The sequence below is a fragment of the Ictidomys tridecemlineatus genome, chromosome 6 (assembly GCF_052094955.1).
Source record: "Ictidomys tridecemlineatus isolate mIctTri1 chromosome 6, mIctTri1.hap1, whole genome shotgun sequence".
Classification (NCBI taxonomy): domain Eukaryota; kingdom Metazoa; phylum Chordata; class Mammalia; order Rodentia; family Sciuridae; genus Ictidomys; species Ictidomys tridecemlineatus.
The window spans coordinates 482,914-506,835 of NC_135482.1; the positions used below are offsets into that span (position 1 = coordinate 482,914).

The 23,922-nt window shown below is 55.6% G+C and overlaps 1 protein-coding gene across 13 annotated transcripts in view; it reads right to left on the bottom strand.

The window, feature by feature from the left end:
- The window catches only part of Ppp6r2 (protein phosphatase 6 regulatory subunit 2), a 96,657-nt gene continuing 72,735 nt past the window's right edge, over positions 1 to 23,922 (bottom strand). For 7 of the 13 annotated variants that reach the window (XM_078052314.1, XM_078052311.1, XM_078052312.1 and 4 more), the window contains 21 exons: positions 22,601 to 22,738; positions 21,394 to 21,459; positions 20,058 to 20,170; positions 19,575 to 19,688; positions 16,948 to 17,074; positions 15,644 to 15,796; positions 11,484 to 11,699; positions 10,026 to 10,090; positions 8,901 to 9,016; positions 7,266 to 7,351; positions 6,691 to 6,771; positions 6,236 to 6,333; positions 6,044 to 6,101; positions 5,678 to 5,802; positions 5,313 to 5,476; positions 4,953 to 5,024; positions 4,303 to 4,459; positions 4,112 to 4,200; positions 3,065 to 3,236; positions 1,023 to 1,274; positions 1 to 937 (listed from right to left, as the gene is read on the bottom strand). In XM_078052314.1, the coding sequence (XP_077908440.1) occupies positions 889 to 937; positions 1,023 to 1,274; positions 3,065 to 3,236; positions 4,112 to 4,200; positions 4,303 to 4,459; positions 4,953 to 5,024; positions 5,313 to 5,476; positions 5,678 to 5,802; positions 6,044 to 6,101; positions 6,236 to 6,333; positions 6,691 to 6,771; positions 7,266 to 7,351; positions 8,901 to 9,016; positions 10,026 to 10,090; positions 11,484 to 11,699; positions 15,644 to 15,796; positions 16,948 to 17,074; positions 19,575 to 19,688; positions 20,058 to 20,170; positions 21,394 to 21,459; positions 22,601 to 22,738 (2,511 nt within the window). In that variant the 3' untranslated portion in view covers positions 1 to 888. Of the gene's footprint in view, positions 938 to 1,022; positions 1,275 to 3,064; positions 3,237 to 4,111; positions 4,201 to 4,302; positions 4,463 to 4,952; positions 5,025 to 5,312; positions 5,477 to 5,677; positions 5,803 to 6,043; positions 6,102 to 6,235; positions 6,334 to 6,690; positions 6,772 to 7,265; positions 7,352 to 8,900; positions 9,017 to 10,025; positions 10,091 to 11,483; positions 11,700 to 15,643; positions 15,797 to 16,947; positions 17,075 to 19,574; positions 19,689 to 20,057; positions 20,171 to 21,393; positions 21,460 to 22,600; positions 22,739 to 23,922 lie in introns of all 13 variants that reach the window. The other 6 variants (XM_078052315.1, XM_078052310.1, XM_078052309.1 and 3 more) reach the window with 6 other exon arrangements.

The following is a 23,922-nucleotide window of genomic DNA, read 5'->3' on the forward strand; positions in this document are numbered from 1 at the left end:
TGTCAGTAAGAATGACATGACTTTTATTGGGGTCAGGGGCTTGGGGTGCCCTGTCAGATGATCAGAACATTAAAAAATAATTCAATGTAAAATAACCTTTCAGAACCCTCCAGGACAACAGTGCAGTCCACTCACCAAGCCCTCACACCCTGCTGTGCCCATTCTACATGCCTGAGGTCAGTTCTTGCCAGGCACCGCCCACCCCCCACCCCCAGGGTGCTGGCCTGCCCTGCTGGCCCCAGGGGACAACCCCACCAGGCCCAGAGGGTCTTTTTTTTTTTTTTTTTTTTTTTTTTTAAGGCAGTCAAAAGTTGTAGCCTGGTTAGATGCCTGATGCCAGCTCCTAGGGCCATCAGGCAGCAGCAGTCTTGGAACCTGACCCACGTTTGTGAGGTCAGGCCTTCCCAGCTCAGGCCCTCACCTCTGCCCTGAGCCAGGAGAGACCCTGTGTCGGAGCTGGATACAAAGTGCAAAAAAACTCCACTCTTCCTGCATGCGTTAAAAAGGATCGGTGAAAAGAGCCTTGGCGTCCACCCCTCCTGCCCTTCCAAGTCCTTGTGGCACGTCAGGGTCTTGCCCCCAACCCCAGCTCCTGCAGGCAGCGATCATGTCTGAGACCTTATTGCTGTGCTGGGGCCTGGACCTGGGGGATGGCCAGTGTGTCCTGTCCTCCAGCAGGGCCTGAGAGACTCTGGGTCAGGCAGGAGAGACACCAGCTGGGTTGTCCGACTGGTTCCAACTGCCAGCTTTACCAGTGCAGCATTTATTTTAAAATTAAATTAAATTAAATTAAAAAAAAAAAAAAGGAGAACAAATTGCATCACCAGGTAGTTTTCTTGATTAAGGATGCAGCCTGACCAGGGTGAACCACGACCAGTGGCAGCAGCGTTACACAGGACCATTTAAGGCAGCTCCTTCTGGTGGGGCGTCAGTCTTCCTGCAGAGATGGGGGCAGGGCTGGAGGTACTTGGGGCCTGCAGAGCCTGTCCTTCCCCACCCTGTGCCATGCCCCACCTTCTCACCTGTCTTTTGTTGCTGTCCCCATGGTGGCCACTGTGGCTGGGGCTGCTGTGGGGACCACCATGGTGGGCCCTGGGGGCACTGACACAGCCACTGCAGGAGAGACCACTGGAGCAGCCATGGGAGGACTTGCTTTGTCGAGTACTGTGGCCGCCACAGTGGCCTTGGGAGGTGTGGCCACAGTTGGGGTGGAGGTTGCTTCTGAGGGCACGAGGCTGGCAGGCCCCAGCGGTGTGCTGTCGGCACACTTGGCTCTGTGGCAGGCAGATGGGCTCCAGTTATGGGTGCCCCCTCCACTCACCAGTGCTGCCCAGCTTCATGCACCCAAGGATCAGCAGGGTGGACCTCTCTAGAAAGTGGCCTGGGATCATGGCCCTCAGCCCCCTCCCACTCCTGACTCAGTTGGGTGGCCCAGCCAGTCAGCTCTGATGCCCCGTTTCCAAATAGTGATCTCCACCCTCCTTCAAGCAGCACTCAGACCTGCTAATTATTAAGTGTCTTGTTTTCCCAGAGCCCTGGATGCCTCTGCTACATGATTTTAACTACAGACTTACACTGGGCTGGGGGTGGGGCAAGGGAACCACCCCAGGGCCGGAGGAGAAAGGGTCCTGCTGGGCTTTGAGGAAACCTACTCTGGGGAGGTCTAACAGCCCCTCAAGGTCTGGGCAGGCCTCCTGCAGGCTCAGGGCATGGGGCATCTGACCCAGGGAGGGGCACTGGTGGGGTGGGGGAAGCTCCCCTCCTGCAGTAGTACAGCTGGATGGTAAGCTCTGTGCAGATGGCCACAGGAAAGGGCTGACTGCACCGGACACCTGCATTCCACAGCAGATTTAAATGCTTTTTAAGAAAGCATTTAGGAAAAGAATTAAAAATTTAAGAATTTCAGTGATTGATTTTAAACTTTTAAGAAGGAATTAAAGTCAGGCTTTCCTGTGCCTTGCTGCAAGGCCCCAGAGGGCAGGGTATGGGCCCAGGGGTTCTGTGAGCCTTGGCTGTACACTCAGCTAGGGAGTGAGCTAGTGAGCTGTAAGCACAGAGCTACAGGGCTGATGGGATGGCTGGGGGAAACATCCCAAGCCCACCACCACAGGAGTCCCAGACACTAGGAAGCAGCGGGACGGGTGGGATGGGGCAGGCTGGGATCCAGGGCCTAATGTCCAGGCACACTGGTGAGGTGCTTGGGCAGTCAAGCCACAACAAGAAGACCCAAGTAGCTCACTGGTGCCACTGCCATCGATGCCAAGTTTTTCACCCAGGTGCAGAGCATCATGAGTCTGCATCTTGTCCCCTCCTGTGGGATCTAACCCCAGGGTCATCCCTGCCTTGACCTTTGCACAGAGGTGGCCCATTTCCAGCTTCCCACAGTTCCTTATGTTCACACACCCCCAATCCTCTGCCCAAAGGCCAGCAGGGGCTGTTGGCTGGTGGATTCCAATAACCTTGTGAGGGCAAATGCATGGGGCTGGGCTTGCTGGAGGGGGCCAATGGGCTGCTGGCCTCTTTGCAAAGAGGACATCCTTGTCCCTTTCCTCCAGGGAGGGCCGACTTGCCAGCACCTCCCAGTCAGGGCTCCACCACCCCAAGTGCAGTCCTGAGATGGCCCATGTTATTGAGCATCCATGCCCCCACCTGAGGCGGGCATGCATCCAAGAGTCCGCACAGGACGGCCCAGGAGTGGGCAGCAGGCAAGGTCTGATTGCAGACACATTTGCCTGCAGCAAGTTAAAAACTGCATGTCTCCCTCCTGCCTCCCTCGATCTGAGACAACCGGAGTATTCTCTGCAACTGAGGTTTCTGGGACATCCAGGCCCTGTCTTAACCACACAGCAAATGGACTCTATGTAAGAGAGAGAAAGAGGTCCTCTGCCCTCTGTCCAGCCTCCATGTCAATGTTGGGTGCTGCTCCTCTAGAGCCGGCCCCTTGGCCTGCCCCCGCGCTCGCTCCCAGGGGAGCCAACAGCTGGTAACCAAGAAGCCTGGTGACCATCCTGGATGCCATCCAGTGAGCACCAAGGCCCAGGCAGACCTGCCGTCCCCTACACACCTGCCAACAGCAGCTGCCTCTGTCCTGGGTGGCAGGAATCCCTCTCGGCCTGGGCCTGTGCTCACAGTTCCCATGGTGCCAGCCACCTTCTGCTCGTCCTCACCATCGGAGGTCACCAGGGGGGCCTTCCCGGTGACACACACGTTCCAGGCACAAGGGGAGGCAGGACCAGCTACAAAGCAAGGAGGCTGCTGTGACCATGAGGCTGGGGCCACAAGGCCTACTGGGCACAGGTGGCAGAGGCATCTGGCGTGGCCCCAGTGCTTTACCCGTATGTGTGTGTCCTGCAAGGGTCTGTGTGCACAGGAACCGCCTGCACTGCTGTGTGCCCCCACGTGGACTGTCCCCCACCCTCTAAGTCAGGGTGGATGTGAGACTCAGGGAGGGTCCCATTCAGCCTCAGTTGGTTCTGCCACCATGTCATTCAAGCCTGCACACAGGACAGAAGTACCAGGCAGTGCCTGCCTCTGCCTGAAGTTCTCAGGCATCTTCTCAGGGAGCTTTTGGGTTTATCCTACCAGAGGAAGAAGGAATGGGGCCAAGGTCTCAGATCAGGCTCCAGGTTGTCTTCCTGCCCTGGCCTAGCCACATGCTGCTTCATGCCAGGACCCCAAAGTTGCTGCCTAAGGTGCACATCTGGATCATGCAGACTGTACAGACAGATCTGGGTGTGGGGGAAGCCCAGGGGCCTAACTGCTCCAGCAGGGGCTGTCCACTGGTGGATTCCAATGACCTTGTGAGGGCAAATGCATGGGGCTGGGCTTGCTGGAGGGGCCAGTGAGCTGCTGGCCTCCTTGCAAAGAGGACATCCTTGTCCCTTTACTCCAGAGAGGGCTGCTCGTTGCCCTCACCATCAGAGGTCACGACGGGGCCTTCCCGGTGACACACACGTTCCAGGCACAAGGGGAGGCAAGTACCTCCATGTGCACATGGCAGTGTTGACCCCACAAGTTTATCACCACTGAGATAGGGCCTTGGACACTGCCACCCACTGCCCCACAGTGAGGCCGCCCTGGCTCAGCCTGGGGTGCTGCTGATTCTACTCACAGGATGTCCCTGGGTCTGGGCTCTGGCCTGCCTCCACATGGCTATGGTCCACATCCACAGGACTGCTGCACCTGGGCCCTGACTCGGAGCTGCAAATGAAGACGAGGACAGGCTGAGTCCTTGAGGTCAGCCACACCCTGACCTCCAAAGGCAGTTCTTGGCATGACCCCACACTCTGATGTGTTCATTACCAGCAGAAAGGCTGGAAGTCGGTGAACTTGGCCCAGCCCTTCTCCTCTGGAGTGGAGGTGCTGGCTGCCCACACACTGGAACCCACGTCCTTCACAGCTCTGGGGGCTGGGGTCGTCGGGTTCCCTGGCTCATCAAACACTGCTGTCCATGCAGCACCTGCTGGAGAGAGTCACAGTGTGGTCAGACACAGGCAGGCCATGTCTGCACCAGGGGCTCCCCAGGGTTTGGAAGGACAGAGGTGCTCCCAGGAAGGAAACCCTAACCCTGAGCCTTCCCTGCCTGAGGCACATGAGGAAACAGTACTCAGCAGACCCAGGGACCCGGGAGGGACTCTCCACCAGAGAGCAGCTGGCCTCAGGCCCTGGGACACCCCTATGCCTACTGATCTAGTTCTCAGCAGGGCACCTGGAGGACCCTCCAGGGGACCTGATGGGTGCATGGAGGTGACATGGTTGCTCCTATGCTCCATCCACTGTCCCAACCCAGGACAAGACTCAGCGAGGCGTGGCAGGAGCAGGGTACCACTGCCTTATCCCTGGCCTTGGCACAGTGCCTTCTTATCCTGGGTATCCCTGCCTTCAGCCCACTGCCCTTGCTTTTAGTATCCTCAGCTAAGGGGCCAGCACCACCCGACAAGAGTCCTGAGCACCTTGGCAGTGTCCCGGGGGCAGAGGTGAGCACAGGTCCTGAGAGGCGTGTGGGGTTGTGCCACTGAATGTTTCTGAGGTGGTGAATGGGGCTGTGTCCAGACACTGTCCAGACTGCTGGGGAGGACCTTTCCCAACAGACTGGGTGGACACCAGCCCTGCAGATGGGGTCATATGAGCATAACAGAGGGGAAGGCGAGACCACCCAGGCTGTGCAGCATGAGCCAGCCCTCACCCAGGACATCAGGGAAACAGCATGAGTGCATGTACAGCCGGGAACGTGCGGGCTGCGGGCTGTGATGTGCATGCCACAAGCCACACCTGTTCCCAATGCCCTATCCCTGGTGGGCCCCCTGTGCTACCTTCTGAGGCGCTCTCCGACGGGGGACCTCCGTTCTGCGCGGGGGGCAGGAGGATGCCTGCCCTAGGCGCCGTCCTGTCTGCCTCGGAGCCCGCCTTTCTGTCCTGGCCTCCACGCTCCAGGGCGTTCTTTGAGCAGTGTTCTGAGGTGTGGGGGGCCCCAAACCTGGTGGGGGTGACATGGCGTAGTCAGAGAGCTGGTAAATGAGCTCAGGCTGCCCAGCAGGAGCCTGTGTGGCTCCAGTCTCAGAGCCTTCCCGGCCCACCTCCCGACCCCAAACTCTGTGAGAAAGGACAGTGTCCAGCGCAGGCTCACATGCCTGCCCTCATCTTGTGCAGGGCCTGGGGGGCTGGACAGGTCCCGCACCTGGCTCTGGACACCACCCGGGCAGTGCAGCGAGTCTCCTCATCCTCCCAGATGTCCTCCTCCTCATCGTCATCAAAAGGCTGGATGCGGTCACTACAGCAGGCTTCAAACAGAGCTGCGCTGGGCTGCAGGACAGAACAGAGACCAAGCTCTGGGCCCGGGGAAGCCTTGGCCCCACCTGGCTCCCAGAGGGCTGTCTCGCAGGACAGGGGAGCTCTACTCTGGGCTTTATCGAGGGGATCCTCTTCGTCCTGACACAGAGTCACCCACAGCCTCATCACCCAACTCGGGGACTGAGCACAGCCTAAGCTGTCTAGCAGTACGCAGCAGGGCTGCCCACCAATACCAGCAGCCCCTGTCACTCACGCTGTCCTCGTCGGCATCAATGCTGAAGTTGATCTCTGCAATCCTGTCAAATGGGGCGCTGCAAGACAAGGGGCACCCTCAGCACCTCTGCCACTGGCGTTGGTCCAGTGGGTCTGGGTGCCTACAGGGTGGGGGGCGGACAAGGCATAGGGAGCGGAAATCGCGCCCACCCACATGCAAGGCCAGGCTCACTTGATGTTGTCATCCTGGTCTGCAAACTCCTCATCATTGAAGCCAAACTGATCCACGAAGTTGGCGGTCATCTGTTGGATCTGGTACTCGGAGAAGGCCTGGGAGGAGGAGAGGCCACTGAGGAGCAGGCCTCGCCCTGGAGGCTGCTCCTTGGAAACCAGAGCAGCCTGGAGCTCAGGAGCCTCTGGCAAAAGCAGGCAGTGCCTCTGGCTGTCTGGGCTCGAGCTGTCCAGAGTCGTCTTGGCCTCGCGCTTCACTCAGGTTCGGCGCCCCCCAGCGGTTGCACCAAACCGATGGGCCTTTGGGGTGCCCCAGACCCACCTCTCCCCCACACGTGCTTGGGGATGAGCCGCCACAACCCTTTACTATGAGGTGCCATCAGGGACTAAGCGCTACCACGGGCACGGGCTCTGGGAAGGGCCCGGCAGGGTGCAGAGTGCCGGCCATGCCCTCACCTGCTGAAGGGACAGCTCGTTAGGGAAAGCACCCTCAACGTCCTCGTCCTCACTCGAGGAGTGAAGGTGGTGAGCGCTCACCTAAAACACAGGCCAGACGGGGTGGGCAAGTGAGCTGCCCGGGCGCCCCAGACCCCGCCCAGCCCAGCCAGGGTCCAGCCTGGCACTTGTCTGCTTTCTGGGCCTAGGAGGCTATGCTGTGAGGGAAGACCAGAGGAGGCTGAGGCCCAGGGCTGCCCAGCTCCTGTGCACTGGTGCACAGCGTGCTCCAGCACAAGGAACCCTTCCAGAGGAGCCTCCGCTCCTGACATGGGAGGGAGGCCTCAGAGGTCAACACAGAAGCCCTGAGGAGCCAGCCTGGTGCGGCAAGGGCGGAGCCTGTGTCACACACAGCAGGCCAGACACCAGGCCACATGCTCATGGTCACACATGGGCACATGCATGTGAGACAAGCAGCTGGGAGCATGTGGCCCAGGTGCAGTGCTGTCCTGGCACCTCCCCCTGCTGCAGGGCAGAGCACCAGGACATCTGTCCTCAGCTGTGGCTGTGCGGCAGCAGCAGCCTGGGCTTCTCACCAGGTCCACGGTGTTCCTGCGGTTGGTCTCCGTCAGCGTCTCCTCTACAAAGCTTTCCCAGCGTCCACGGCAATCTGCAGGGAGCCCTGTAGGGAGAGTGCTGCCTGGTGAGTCCCTGGAACTGTGTGAACAGTGCCAGCACCCAGGTCCAGGACAGCAGGGGCACCCTGGTCCAGGGAGGGATGGGCTGTGCTTCTCTGGCCAGCCCCCGAGAGCTCAAAGCTGGCCTGGGAGGAGGCCAACAGAGCTGTGTGTGGTGTGCGGTCCTGCAGGGCCACGGGCCCAGTGAGCATGGGATGCAGGAACCTCAGCAGGGCAGCCATCACTTTCGGCTGGGAGCCGGCTGGCTGGAGCCTGAGCACACAAACCCTGAGTGGGGTCTGAGAAGGCACGTCTTGGTCTGCACCCCTCCTGGGCTCTGCTCAGCAGTGTCCTACCGGCCTGTATGAGAGTGTGTTTTCCTTGGGAGGTTGAAGCCCCAGGCTTTCATGATCTGAAGACAGTGAGGAATGACAGGCCCAGAGTTTCTCCTCTGCCCCCATCTCCCTTCGTGGCCCCATCCTGGAGAGTGCCTGCCAACACCAAGCCACACCCACCCCATTTGTGTCGCCCTACAGTTGCAGGGGTATCTCCCCAGGCTTGCTGGCCCCTCCGGAGGACCACATATACTCGTCCCATGCTACGGCGGGCCAGCAGGCTCAACCTCACCAGAGGCTACTGCAGTGTGATTGAAAGACTACCCCCTCTGGTCCTGGGGGGCAGGGAGCACCACCTGAGCTTTCTCACCTCACACCTTCCCAGGAGGCCAGTCGGGAAAGCCATGAGCAATGCCTCCTTGGCCACCTGTGCTGGGCACACCTAACTCATCTACCTATTACGCCCACGCCCAGTCCTATAGTCCTCCCCAGGACAACCAGACCGCCCAGACTCCTGCCAGCAATTCAGGGTGCTGATTGGAGCTGATGCCCCTCCATGCACATGCCATTCCTGGGCATCTCCAGAGCCACCTCCTAAGCATGCCTCAAGGAAAGTGGGCGCATCCCAGTCAACTTTGCTGGGCCCCCTCTCAATGCCCCACCCAGGTTCTCAGTTGTGCCCTCAGGCCGGATGACAAGAGTCCACAGCATGGAGATGTGGATGTGGCCACCGAGTCAGACCCCATGCTCAAGAAAGGCAGGAAGGAACACCTTGGGGGCTGTACCCAAGGGTGATGGGGGCTCTGCTGATCTGCCACCCCTACGGGGCTGGGGCTCCTGCAGGCTCAGTCCCCACCGCCTGCTTCTAGGGAACAGGATGCCACCTGATCCTCTCCCCTGAGACTCAGGCCTGGAAGCCCTCCAAGCCCACAGGACCCGAGCAGAGCTGGAACATGGACAGGAGGTCAGTCGGCAGGGCTCTGACGGCACGTGAGCCCCCAGGTCTGGGCTCCAATACTGGCGGAGCCGAGTGTCCTGACCTCTGCTCAGGAGCTGACAGGCCTCCACAGAGTCTGACCAGAGTGGACTCCTGGGCCCACTCGAGGGAGAACACTGTGAGGAGCTACGAAGACAAAGGTGGTGGCACCACCCATTCTGTATCAGTGCAGATGCCACCTGCTGGGGACAGAGGGCAGAGGGTGGCAGGTGGCAGGCTCACCTCGGATGACCTCACTGATGTGGGTCTGCACAGGCCCCCGCTCCAGGTTCTGCACCACTGCATTGGCGATGCGCGTGAGGTGGCCCATGTTCCCACGCCTCATGCCACCTGCTGCCCTGAAAATGACAGGGACAGTCAGGGTGGCCCCGCAGCGCTGGCCTTGCATGACTCATCACTGGGAGTCCAGCAACAAGGATCTTTTGGAGCTCATCTCCAATGTTACCTCCATCCCAGTCCTTCCAGTCCTCACATCCCCTAGGGTCAGTCCAGGTTGGCCTCCAGGGCATCTGCCTGGCCTGCCCAGTGCCTGAAAGCATCCTCACCTCCAGGACACTGGTGTGGAGAGAACCTGCCACGCCCAGCAGGCCCATCCCATCTCACCACCAGGAGGAGCTGGTGAGACAGACCCTGCTCATTTGGGGCATGAAGACAAGCAGGAAGACCCTAGTGTGGGTCAAGGCCCCCAGAGGCCAGCCGAGCAGGAGCTGAGGTACTGGTGGCCACAGAGCTCAATGGGGCACATGGCTCTGCAAATGCTGCTGCTGCTGGCCTGGGCAGGACCTCCACACCACTCTGACCACATGGCCCTGGCTGGCCTACACACAGGTGTAGACCCCTCCCAACTCCCACGAGCCCCATCCCACATTGCCCAGAGCACACCTGTACCAGCAGGACAAGGAATGTAGGGGTGGCCCTGGGCCCTGGACAACATGCAGGTCATTGCTGCCTGAACTGAAGGAAGACGTGGTTAAGCCAAGATTCTGGTTAGAAATGTGTCCCTGGGTGTGAGTGCCAACAGAGTGCTTGGGCGCTGGGGAGGGTGAGGAGTGGACAAGGGCACGAGTGCACAGAGTCTGGGCAGGGCGGGCTGCGCAGAAGCTGCAGAGATCCGGGGGCCTGGCTGCCACTTTGCCTGCCCCTTCCTGCCACCTGTCACCTCCCTGTGTCCTCCTTTCCAGGCTGCCCTAATGGCTATTTGCCCAGAAGCAAGATCCCTTCCAGGACAGCAGTAGACACAGGGCCATGACACACCCCCTCGACAGCCCGCACCAGGCCTGGAGCTGCCTGCACCCCAGGGAGCTGTGGCTCTGCGCCCCGACCTCCAGGCAGGCCCAGGACGCTTACTGTGCATGGTCATTGGCTTCCCAGGCCTCCAGGATCCTCTGCACCAGGCAGCACTTCTGGAACAGCTGGGGAGGCAGAGGGCAGGCACGTGAGTGGGGGCCTGCAGGGATGCACAGCCCCCTCCCCCCGGTGCTGCAGGCAGCAACAGGACCTGTGGCTGGACACCTCACAGTCCTAACTTCTGTGGTCCCCGCCCAACTGCAGAGGCAGGCGCTGCCCCAGGGTCTCAAGACACCGCCCCCCCCCAAGATCAGCAAGAGAAAGGCTCCTCTGGTGCCCTCTGCCTGCCCTCCCATGGGCCTCCCCTGCTGCTCCAGTCCCTTCACTCTGCCCATGGCACCCTCCCTTCTGCTTCCCAGGGTGCAGGAGTGCCTGCCATCTCAGCAGGGCCTCGCCCTGGGCCAGGCCTCCTGACCTGGGCTCCCTGTCGGCCTCCATGGCTACTGGACATTCCACCCCACCAGGCAGCTCTCCTCGCCGGAACTGCCTGCTGCCCACTGGCTGTTTATCCAATGGGCCATCAGCTCTAGGCCAGACTGGACTGGCCCCCAGCCAGCCCTGCTCAAGCCCACCATCTGTGAAGCTTGGTGAGAGACCCAAGGCCCCTTCCCAAGCCTCTGCAGTGTGGCCCAGGGAGCCCACCCTCGCCTCCTGAGCAGGTCCTAGTGGGAACCTAGGCCAGTTGGCTTCCTCCCTCCCTCCCTCCATGGCAAGCTCCAACCAAGGCTCCTCTTTGCCAGGGGTGATTCTGGACGCTGAGAACAGAAAGAGGAGGAGACACAGACTACCCCAGGCCCTGAGCCCCAGGGAAGCTGTGTGAGCAGGGATCCTGTGGGAGGGGGATCCTGTGGGGAGGGGAGCCCGTGGGGAGGGGAGCCCGTGGGGAAGGGGAGCCCATGGGGAAGGGGAGCCTGTGAGGGGGGGGAGCCCGAGGGGGAGGGGGAGCCCGAGGGGGAGGGGAGCCCATGGGGAAGGGGAGCCTTGAGGGGGGGAGTCTGTGAGGAGGGGGAGCCCGTGGGGGAGGGGGAGCCCGAGGGGGAGGGGAGCCCGTGGGGGAGGGGAGCCAGCAGGCTGAACTGGACCATAGGCCTTTCCGGGAGAAGCTGGCACTTGCAGTGTCCTCTTCATTCTGGTCACAGACATGCTGCACTTACACAGGTGGGTCTGCTTCTTGGTGACCTCCCTAGGACCACAGCCCATGGCAGCAAGAGCACGGTGCAAATGCTGCCTTCCCTTGGTTGCCCCTCACTTTCTCTGCTCCCAGTTCTGTGACTTGGGAAACCAAGATGTTTCATCACACATCACTGTCCCTGGGGTCAAGGAGGGTGGCATCTCCTGACTACGAGGGGTTTAGGAACCAATGCACGATAGTCTGGCAGAGGCACCCCACCATGCTGGCACCCACCATCTGGGTAGGGCTCAGCCTGTACTGACAAGCAGGATGCTGGCAGGACTTACATGGGTCACCATTGTGTTCTCGGGGAGTTTGGCGATGGGCTGGTGGGTCTCCAGGCTCCTGTTCCCGTTCCCGCTCCCCTGGGGTGGCTCCACCCTGCTCTGGGATCCTTGGGCTTCTGCCCTCTCCTCCGGGGCAGCGTGGGAGAGAATAGCAGCTATGCATAGCTCCACTTGGAAGTGCAAAAAGTTATTCCAGGTGTACTTAAAAAACAAGTCCTGAGTAAAACAGAGGACAGAGGAGAGTTCTTAGATCCTCTCTGCACAGCTGAGCCACAGAGGTGAAGGGAATCCTCCCGACCTTGGCTCCTGACTTCATGTGCTCTTGCTTCTCTCACTAACTCTGTGAGGAGCTGTCTTGGCCCTTTGCCTCTCCTGCCTAGGATTGTGTGAGTCCCATTGATCTCTGCTCTTACCCAAATAACTGTCTTCTTTCCATTATGAGTTTATTATTTTGTCTTTTAAAATTTTTTTAGTTGCATATGGACACGATACCTTTATTTATTTTTAAATATTTATTTTTTAGTTGTAGGTGGACACAATATCTTTATTTTTATGTGGTGCTGAGGATCAAACCCAGTGTCTCACACATGCTAGGCAAGTGCTCTACCACTGAGCCACAATCACAGTCACTATTTTGTACTTTTTAGAGGCTTAGCTCATTCATTTCCAGTCTCTCCCAGTGTAAGTCTTTGTAAGTTCCTTGCAAAACCTATCTTTACATTTTAAAATTTTCTTTTATAGTTGTAGACGGACAGAACGCCTTCACTTTATTTATTTTCAGGTGATGCTGAGGATCAAACCCAGTGTCTCACACATGTTAGGAAAGTGCTCTGCCACTAAGCTACAGCCCCAGCCCCCTATTATTTTTATTATTTCTCAGATCTAAGAATGTAAAACTTGGGCTGGGGCTGTAGCTCAGTGGCAGAGCGCTTGCCTAGCAAGCAGGAGGCACTGGGTTTGATCCTCAGCACCACAAGAAAACAAATAAGGTGGAGGTATTGTGTCCATCTACAACTAAAAACAAGAATGTGGAAATTTTCTTTATGGTTCTGTCTTTGGCCCACGAGTCCCTGGAAGCATGCTGAGCTCCCAGGAGAAGCTGCATGAATCTCTCTCCTACCAACTGGACTGAAGCCCACGTCCCCATGCCTTAAGGCAGGAGGTTCTGACTTCCTTGAGGTGTCCCTGGGGGACAGAGGCCCCTGAGGGCAGCTGCCTTCCCATGTGCCCATCTCATCTCCCACACACAGTGCTGAGTCAGCCCGAGGGCCTCTCTTCTGCCACCACTGCACCTCACACAGGCCACAGTAGCCTGTCAGCACAGAGGAGGAGGGCGCTGGTGGGGAGAAGGCTGGGTGCAAGTTGTGTTCCAGCCTGAGTGCAGCCCTTTTTCACAGCTGGTGAGGTAGCTGGAGAAGGAGGAAGGAGGCACCACAACCCCCACCCCCACCCCAATCTCACAGAAGCACAGCCCAGGCCTCGGCTCTACCTTCTTTGCTAGGGTGACCTTGAGCCACCTTAGTGGTGCCTGGCCATGTCGCTTCATCTGCGACAGGAACTCAGACCCCAGGGTGGGCCAGGCAGGCCCACATGCAGCTTCATGCAGCTTCTCCTGGGAGCTCAGCATGCTTCCAGGGACTCATCAGCACTACATAAAAATAATTCTACCACAATTTAAGGTGGTAGAATTGTGGTGAATTCTACCACAATTTAAGAATTAGCACCAATCCTTAAACTCTTCAAACACTGAAGAGAAGGGAACACTTTCCAATTAGTTCTAAGGCTGCCCCTTACTTTCTCTGTTCCCAGACAAGGACACGAAAAGAAAACAATAATATTCCTTATGAATACTGATGCAAGTAATAGCAAACTGAATTAACATTATATTAAAAGAATTAGACACCACAACAAAGCAGGACTCATTCCTGGAATGCAAGGGTGTCTCAACACATGGAAATCAGTATGATATTACAGAATGAGAGCAAAAACCAAATGAGCATTTCAATGCATAAAAAAAGAGTATTTGAAAAAATTCAAACCACTCTTAATTTGAAAAACTCAATAAACCAAGCATAGAGGGAAACTTCCTTAACATAATAAAGGTATCTACAAAAAACCGCACAGCTGACATCATACCCAGTGCTGGAAGACGGAAAGCTTCCCTAGATCAGGGAAGAGAAAGGAGACCCATGCTTACCCTCCACTCAACCCAGTGTTGCAAGTTTTGGCCAGAGCAATTTGGCAAGAAAAGGAAATAGAAGGCATCCAAATTGGAAAAGGTAGTAAAATGACCTCTGTTCCCAAGTGGCATATATAACACATGTAACTTTACTTTGTTTATTTTTATGTGGTGCTGAGGATTGAAGTCGGTGCCTCACATGTGCTGGGCGAGTGCTCTGCCCCTGAGCCACAAGCCACAGCCCCTCAAGTGGCATGATCTTATAAGTAGAAAACTCTATAAAGATTCCACAGAAACTATAAGAACAAACAAATTCAGCCAAGTTGTAGAATTCAAAATCACACAAACCACTTCATTTCTCTATAGCAATGAAGCAAAGAAAATCACTTCATGTACAACAGCATTAAAAAGAATAAAATCCTTAAGAATAAATTAACCCAATGACAGGAAACACTGAAAACTGCACTGCAGTACACTGAAAACTTCAAAACACTGCTAGAAGAATTTAAAGAAGACCTAGTGATTATTTCTATATTCTAAAAATTTACTTACAGCACCAGGGATGGAACCCAGTGCCTTGTACATGCTAGGCAAGCGCTCTACCATTGAGCTACCCCAGCCCCAAAGAAGACCTGTTCAAATCAATGAAAGAGCAACTGTGTTCATGGATTGGATGAGTTAATACTGTTGAAAAGACAGCACTATCCAAAGTGATCTACAGATTCAATGCAAGCACTCTAAAACTACCAATAGCAATTTTTTTGAGAAATAAAAAAATATTGCAACTCAAGGTACCTAGAAATAGCCAAAACAATCCTGAGAAAAGAACCAATCCATAGGATGTACACTTTCCAATTTCAAAACTTATTCCAAATCTACAATCATCAAGAGTGAGGCCCTAGAGTGAGGACAGAGATTCAGACCAATTAACAGAACACAGAGCCCAGACGCTGGCCTATGTTCAGTCAGTCCACTCTCAACAAGGTTTCCAAGACCAAGGTTCCAAGGTCCTCATTAATGGGATAAGGACAGTTTTTCCAACAAACAGTGCCAGGAAAACTGGATATCCACGTGGTAAAAAATGAAGTTGGAACCTACCTTATCCCATATGCCACAATTAATTCAAAATGGGTCAAAAATCTAACTCTTTGAAGAAAACTTGGACTGTGATTCCAAGACCAGCCCGGGCAACTCAGCAAGACCATCTCAAAATAAAATAAAAGGACTGGGGATGTAACTAGGGCAGAATGTTCCTGATTCAACCCCAATACCACATGCACACAAATGGATAAAGTGAAAATAAAAGAAAGACAAAGTGAAAATTATTTTAAAGAATGGAAAAGGAAGGTGGGTCTTGAATCAACTCCTCTGACTCTGACCAGGATCTGTCACCACAGTGACCAACAGCTGAATTCTGAGGTGGGCTGGGGGAAGCCCTGGTTCTGGGACTGAGTCTGTAGGAGATCTCTAGGGTCCAGGCCTAGGGTGGGCCAGGCAGGCCCACAGCACCCACTTGGTCAGCGCCCTCCCAGTCAGCACCCCCAGGGGCTCTCTGCAGCAGCACTTGGCTGCCACTGCCTGTCCCCTCTCCTTAGACACCTGTGGCACCCCACAGTCCACCTTCTCCTCACAAGAAGAAGAGCGTCTCTTCTGGGACATCTTCTAAGAGCTACGATCATAGTCCTGTTTGGTCAAGTCAGAGTATGAGAAGGGAGATGAAGGGACTGGACGCCTGCCCCTGCAGGCAGGCACGGGCAGGTCCATGTGGATGGCGGCTCCCCATAAGCCTGAGGTGGAGGCACATCCCTGCTGCTCAGGAGCTCCACTATGGGCTGGGTCAAGGAACCAGCACCTCTTCAGCAGGACTCCTGCCCTGATGGACCCCACTCTGCTGCCCCCAACCCATCGGCAGGTCCAGCGGCGGGGGACACGGGCACGCGCAGGCAGGCAGGCAGGCAGGCAGGCAGAGGAGCCCACTCACCAACAGCAGGTCCATGGTGCTGAGCCGGCAGAGCTCCTGGTGGATGCTGGGCGTGTCGGCGTGCAGCAGAGCGGCCACAAGGCGTGCCCCATGCAGGCGGGCACTGCCCAGGGGCTCCTCCAGGACGCCGACAGTGGTTAGGATCGCCTTCTTCTGTGGATACAGGGCACCACCAGTCAGAGCCTTGTTTTTGTTTTTGTGCTAGGGATGAACCCAAGACCTCTCACACACGCTAGTAAGCAATCTGCCACTGAGCTACACTCCAGCCCTTCTTTAAAAACCAAAAACATGTTCTTAAAATCTCGAGGCAAGTTTCTCAAAGTTGCTCAGGCTTGTCTCCAACTTGCACCCTCCTGCCTCAGCCTCTGAAGCAGCTGGGATTACAGATGCATGCCACCTAGTCCCAAGATGGCCGGCCACCAGCATGGCTCCTGCTGGCTTCCTTTGGGTCACATGCCAACCGCTCAAAGGCCGGGGCCACTGCTCCATGGTGTGGCTCAGGATAGGAAAGAGTAAGGTATGTGTGTGTGTGTGTGTGTGGGGGGGGCCCTCTGGGGAAGAGCCCACCACTCCTCCAGGCCCATGAAGAGTAAGCAAGGGCTATCGATGGCCGAGCAGCCCAGGGACTCTCATCTGCCAAGCCAAGTGGCATAAGTCAGGGTGTCTGAGAGATGTTCAAGACAGGGTGGCAGCTGCAGCCCCCTCAGGACGCCTTGCCGTGAATGCCCATGGGTTCGCTGGGCCACAGCCTCAGGTGCTGACCAAGACACCTGCGAACACTCTCAGAGGAGACGAGGTAGCAGAGCTGCGGTACTTTGGATGCCCCAGGAAGCCCACGGTGTGCACTGCTGACTTAGCTGAGGAAATGGAACCCCTGCTCTGCCAAGCTCACTTCAAGTAGGTGAGGAAGGGGAGTCACAGGCAGGCCAGGGAGGGTGCTGAGGAAGAGCACTAGGGAAGGGACGGTCGCAGGGCAGGGAGGCAACGGCTGAGGCTGAGGCAGTGAGATCTCTGCTCCTCAGCAGGAGCCTGAGTGAACAAGGGCTCCCCATGACCTGCGGAACCCCCAGCCTGGAGGCTCCTGGCAGGAGGAGGTTGTGAGCTCTCCCGCTCCGGGGGCCTCCCTGGAGGTGGCAGGGCATCCAGAGGTGGGGCCAGGCCTTTGGAAAGCCTGTGTCGGGACCTGCCTAGCAAGGTCTGGGGCGAGGTCTGGGGGGGCACTGTGACAACGCTCACTCTGCTGCTGCCTGTCCCCGTCACTGGGGCCTCTCCTGCATGTCCCCCAGCAGCCGCACACACTGTACCTTTGGCGGGTGGAGCAGCAGCTGGTGGAAGTCCTTCAGGCGAGGCTCGATGCCATGCAGGACACTGCTGCTGACAGCATGTGGCCTTTCCAGTCCCTGAGAAAAGGAGTCCACCAAGCCCTCTGTCCTGTGGGTGAGGACAGCAGATGGAGCCTCACCGACACCCGTGCCCTGTGCACAGCGACCCGGCCCAGCCATGTTCCGCTCACCCTCTGTCCCCAAAGAGCTTTGTAATTCTCCCAAAAAGAAATCTCAAGAGTTGACCATCAAGACTTCCAGTCAAGATGTTTGACTGGTCCAAAGAGAAGACAAGGCACCTGGGCCCTCAGGAAATGCTAGGTGACGGCCATGAGACAGAGCTGGGGAGGAAGTACGGGCTGCACGGCACTGCTGCCCCTCGACTGGCCATACTGTCTCTTTTCTTCTCCAAGCAAATTTCTAAGGTATTTATCTAAATACCTTTTCTGATGATAAAAGAAATACTTGATCACTACAGAAAAAAACTAAATGTATAAAGTATAAAAGCAGAGAGGTGGCTGGCTCTTCTGTGAGCCTGAGTTTATACCATCCCTCCCACCAGATGCAGGGCTGGGCTCAGGCCTCCAAAGAGGCCCAGGATTCCTGGATTTGTGAAGATAAATCAATACTCCTACTGTCTTAAGTTGAGAAAACTCTTATGATATCCTAAATTTTGATTTTAGGTAATAAACTAACAACTTCATAGTTAAGAGGTATTGAGGGAGAGACTGCAAAAATCTCACTACAAAGATTAACCAATTTCTTTTCATTTTCCTGTTTTTTTTGCTACCAGGGATTTTGCTACTGAACCATATCCCCAGCCCCCCTTTTTAAAACAACAACAACAACAACAACAACTTTATTCTATTTTACGTGGTGCTGAGGATCGAACCCAGTGCCTCATACATGCCAGGCAAGCGCTCTGCCTCTGAACCACGACCCCAACCCCCCCACAGCCCCTTTTTATACTTTATTCAGAAACAGGGTCTCACTGAGTTGCTTAGGGCCTTGCTACGTTGCTGAGGCAGGCTTTGAACTCACGACCCTCCCGAGCTGCTGGAGTATAGGTGTGCACCACCATGCTGGCTCTCCCTTTCTTTTTAAAAAGGCATTGGCTATCAGTGCCAGGGATTAATACAGCTCTTCCCAACATGTGGGGCTAAGAAAAAAGCAGCTGGGCCGGGGTGTGGCTCAGTGGTAGAGCGCTTGCCTAGCATTTGTGAGGCAGAGGGTTCAATCCTCAGCACCACGTAAAAATAAATAAATAAATCTACTAAAAACAAAGCAAAACAAAAGAGCAGTCACTTTGGGAGAGCAGACCATGTGCTAGGGCAGAGCAGGGAGAGTGTCCCAAGACCCAGGTCCACAGACGGTGCTCAGGGGCAGGGGAAGTCCAAGAGGGGTCGTGCCCAGGAACACCAGCACCTGCTGAGCTTCCTGAGGCTGACAAGCTCTCATCTGAGGCTCACGGGGCATCCAAAGATGGTCTCCTCTGCCTGGGTGGCTCTGACAGTACCTGGTCTGCTGGGTCCCATGTGCTCCAGAGAAGTTTCACTCACCTCCTGAAACTTCTACCCAGAGTCCTAGAAAGGTTTCAAGCACCTGAAATCCAAAGGGACTCAACCTTTCACCTAAACTTGCTCTGCTGCCTCCCATCTTGAGCTGGCATTCTCCTGCCCCTGCCTCACCAGGCTTCCAGCAGCTATACTTGAAGACTGTGTGGTGGCCTCCCTCCCCAGAGTCACAGCACAGGGGGGCCTCCACGCAAGTGCCACCTGTCCCCACTCACCCCAGGACAACCCTTGCTGTGAGGGATCGTCTCTGATACATGGGGCCTCTCGGGGACAGCTCCCTGACCAGCAGGCTCCACCATCAGCCCACGCTGACTTCTCCTGGAGGACCCCAGGGCCCAAGCTCGCCTGCCTACTGTACTTGGCATAACACAGCGCTTCTGTACACAAGCTGAGCTCAGGGCCAAACTGGGAGCAGTGAAGGAGAAGAGGCCATGCTTCTGTTATGTTTGTCTCCTAGGGCTCTTGTGCTAGCAACATGGTAGGTGCTGAATGTACCTGGTAAATGAAAGAGGTGCAGGACAGCCCCTGAAATCAAGTGTCTGGTTTAACAGATGGCAGACAGATTAGCTGCTGTGTTCATGGGGTTTAGGAAACAAAGACAAATAGAGGCTCCCTGCCCTGGCACCGCAGGTAAATATAAACAAGCAGCTGTGTGTCAGAGTGGAAGCCCTGTGACAGGTACCACACACACACACACACACACACACACACACACACACACACACACGTGCACGCACCCAACATGAGCTGTGGGAACTTGTCAGGACAGTCCTGGGAAAACCACATCTATTCCATACACCTCTGCAAACTGGTGGCAGTGTGTGCCTTCCAACTGCAGGGGACATGCCTGATGGTCAGGGTCAAAGAGGACTTGGCCACAGATGTGAAGTTGACCTTTTTGACCAGGGGCCTCTATCCACACTTTCACTTGTGTAGACAAAAGTTCACAAAACATAAACAGCACAGTGTGACCACTCTGGACAGCCACAGTGGTCACATGGGAGAGCACACACCACTTCTGGGGGAGAGGCTCACCCTGCCCGCCTGGGCTCCAACAGGGCGAGCAGCACCTGTGTCCCACTGACCAGGCAGCTCTCCGTCTGCTCTCCATCAAACATGTTCTTCAGCAGCTGCTCCACACAGTCCTGCCTGTTGGACACACACGAGATCACTGGCTGTCAGAGCAGGGACAGACACTGCAAGGACACTTCCCTCCCGAGAGCTCCCACCTCACCCTGACCCAGCAGGGGCCTCACTCTGGCACCGCTCAGAGGAGACAGTGTGCTCCCTGATCTGGTCGCAGAGGTACACATAAGCAAGCAGCGTGGGCCAGTGGCCCAAGGCTGGCATAGTGCCCCTGCCCACTGGCTCCAGCACTCCTTGGGCCCTCCTCCCTGGGCTTTGAGCCTGAGGTGCTGCATCTGAGCAGGTGGCAGCATTCCTGGTGTTCAGAGTGGGCCCCAAGACATCCCCACAGCTCAGAGCGAGGCCCTCCACACCAGGCCCAGCAGCACTCACGATTCCAATGTTGTGAGGAGGGGATCTGGTTCCAGAGCCTCTGGTAGCTGACTGCTCTGGTCTCTGCCCAGCCTGACAATGTCACAGAGTGCCTGAGAAGCATTTGACTGCCTCTGAAAAGACAGGGAAGCAGTCCTCAGCCTAGGACAGCTGCCAGAAACCAGCCCCTGGCCCCCTACAGGCACCCCTGATGAGTCAGGCCTTCTCTGAGCCAGGTTTCTGCAAAGGCTCACAGACTGTCTGCTGTGCCCACTGTCAAGAGGTAGATCTGGTTAGACTAGGATCTTAGCTGTGCTGAGCCACCCCAGGAATTAAACACAAGCCCCAGATGGGCAAATATGCTACACAGATGTCCTTCCTCAGCTTTGAACCCTGTTCTGCAATATGCTGAATATATGATGATGTTGACGGTTTTGTATTTTAAGTTTAATGAGCCCCCAACCATCCCCTCCTGGAATTTATGCCCTTGTAAATCTGTCTCCTCGAGTGTGGACTGGACCTGGTCACTCAAGCCTAAAGAGAATGCAGCCAGATGAGGGCTGCTCCTGCTGAGATGAGCTGGCCCCTCAGCACGAGCCCCTGTGGCACAGAGCTGAGGGAAGGACAAGGAGCTGAATGCAACCAAGTTCCTCAGACTCTAGACCTGGACCCTGGCGTGCAGCCCGAGGCAATGGCAGTCTTGTGATACCCTGAGCACAGAAGCCACTAGGCGCGGCCAGATCCCTCGCTGCACAAACCAACACTGCTAGAGACAAAAAGTGCTTTTGTAGGGGCTTGGCTGTGGCTCAGTGATGGGCACTTGCCTCACACATGTGAGGTACTGGGTTTGATCCTCAGCACTGCATAAAAATATGTAAGTACTGTACCAACTACAACTAAAAAAATTTAAAGACTACTTTTGCATCACAATTCAGCTTCATATTTGTCATTCAGCCACAGATAACACTATTCTGTTAAAATTGTTTTTTGTAATATATATACATGTATTAGTTTTATTTTTTCAGAGAACTTAGGACTGGGACAGTTAGACCTCATTAGTCCCTCTGAAATCATGTGCTTTTTTTTTTCCCTTTTTTGCGGTGCTCCTAATCAAACTCAGAGCCTCATGAATACAAGGCAAGGGCTCTGCCACTGAATTATACTTCTAACAATGTTATATATTGATTTTCAGTAAACAAAACACTGCCTAGACATCAGCACTGATTAAAGGAAGGGAAGTATCTCATTGGTCCTCATCAGAGGAAGGGAGTGGCCTGCCAGCTCCAGAGTGGCTGCAGGTGCTCGGACAGCCAGGTGCAGGGGCCTTCCTGAGAGAAGCTGGTTCAGAGTCACTCACGTCTTCATCCTGATGCGGATGGATCAGTTCTACAAGTCTCTGGATGATTTTTTCTTCATTAAGCCACTGAAAGGGAAAAATGCCTGTGAACTGCTCTGCTTACATCTAATTAAATGAAGGGAAGGTCCCTAGTGCAGTAAAACCCCAAATACCAGGTTACCTGGGATAGAGACTCTGACCAACACCCTGTTCCCCTGACCCAGGAAGAACCCAAAGAACACCATGCCTCAACTCCGGGTGTTTAAAGGGTGCACCACCATCTGTCTGTCTTAAGGCCAGCGTGTAGACACCCAAAATGAGCTGGAGCCTGGAGCCCAGCAAGACATGAAGCCTGAAAAGCACTGGGCCTTGCTGCTGGGGTCAGGACAAGCAGCGACGCTGTTGTGACTGCAGGGGTGCAGTGAGGGCGGGCAGTGGGCTGGGTGGCCGTGTGGGCACAGTGCGGCTGGTGCACCTATCCCTCCCACGCCCTTGGCACCATGTGCCTCGGTCTCCTTGTTTGGAGATGGCATGCTTTCCCTACAGGGCTGCTCTGCAAACTGAGTGAAGAGACCCGTGGGGGACGGTGGCAGAGTCACGCAGGCTTCCCAGCAGCTGGCACCAGGACCAATGTGGATGCTGTGCTCACTGTGTAGGCAGCCTCACAGACAAGTGAACCACCAGCCTAAAGTGAGGACACCCCACTTGGTGACACCTGATTCCCCAGGACAGAAAAGGGCAAAGCCCCCAAAGTCCACTTTATTTCACTTCAAATATGTAGTATGAACATAGTGTGCCAAACAAGAGCCAACCCAAGTTCCCCTTGGGGCTGGGAAACCCGCTCTTTCCAGGCTGACAGCCCCTTTCATGGTCTGTCCAAACCTGGAGCAGGTGATTGGTCTCTGTGGAGCCACCACCAGCTCATGCCTTCCTCATGGATCACCCAGGCTTAGAGCCCACACCTCACTGTGCACCAAAGTCTGGGTGGGCACCTCAGGGGCCAGGCCGAGAGGTGAGGACAGGCCTGGAGGCAAAGAGAGTTCACCTGGTTTCTATATATAGCAGGGGCCAGGGAAGAAACCTGCATGCTCTTTGCTCCTGAATGGGCTGACATAGGACAAAGTTTCAGGAAGGAGTCCTGATGGTGCTGGGGGGCTGGGCTGTTGGAGAGCTGGGGACGAGGCTCTTGGCACTGAGAGAGTGGGAGGGCAATCCCCCAGGCACTCACATGTAGGACCTCCTGGCGGAGCCCAGCTGGCTCCACACAGCTGACCAGGCGTAGCAGCAGGTCCATGAGGGCCGAGGTGCCCATGTGCTTCAGCACCAGGCTTATGAACTTGTCCTTCTTCTTCAAGAATGCAATCACCTGAAATCAAGCACATCTAGTAAGCAAGCAGGGCCACCCCTGATGACAAGGGGGTACTTCATCCAAGGACTTTCATGAGAAAGACTAATCTTCAATTACAGTGTGCATGAGGAGTGTGCTGTGCTTGGCTGCTATGCACAGCCACGTTGAAGTTTCCTAGAAACAAATGGTGCAGACGTGCTGACGGGGGAGGAAGGCCACTGGGGAGGAAGGATGGTGGTGCAGAGAGTGAGGGGGGAGGAAAGCCTGGAGTACAAACCCCAGGGAGCAGGAGTGTACAGGAGGACAGCTCCTGCAAGAACCCAGGAGTGGCTGAAGCGGTAGGAAAAAAGAGGTGGGTGGTGACCACTCTCAACAAGACGTGAATGTGGATAACAAAATGAGCCTCGGAGCAGGGAAACAGCACCCCAAATGAAGAGGTGCAGATCAGAGCAGCAGAGGACACATGTGAACTCTGGGCTCAGACCTGTCTGCCACGAATCTGCAAACTCAGCCCAGCCAGGGGTAGATAAGGGACATGGGCTGGAGGTGAGGTAGATCCAGCACTTTGCCCAAAAAGAAGGGCACTCGGGGAATCTCAGACTGTTGCTGAGAAGATGCTGTAGTTTGAATATGGTCCCAAACTTCAAATGCTATAAGTTCAATTCCCAAATTAACATATGTTAAGGTATTTGGGAGGAGATGGCAATAGGACAGTCCCTCTAGGTCATGAACGAGGGGTCAGATGGGGAAGATGGGGGCTGGTTCTGGTTGGAAAGGAAAGGAAATACAGTGTTAATACCCTCAGGACTCTTCCCCGCCTTCAACCAGTTGCCAAGGTCACCTGCCTCCAGGGGACTGTTCCTCCCTGCAAGAAGCTGTTACTGAGCAGACTTTGGGCAGCTCCCCTCCTGCCTGTACCTCTGGGCAGCCTCCTTCTGTCCTGGGATTACTCCACCTTTTGGGTCTTGTAGGCAGGATGGGAGGAAGAGAGGGCTTGAGAACAAAGGAAATCTGAAATGTATAAAAGGGGCAGGACACCCCCACTTCACTGGGACGCCAACTTGGAACCCTTCCTTTCCAGAGGAGCCTCGTTCTTCCCTCTCTCTGTTCTTTTTCTTTCTTTCTTTTTTTTGGTCTGGGGATTTAACCCAGGGGCACTTAACCACTGAACCACATCCCCAGCCCCATCTCTTTTTTACATT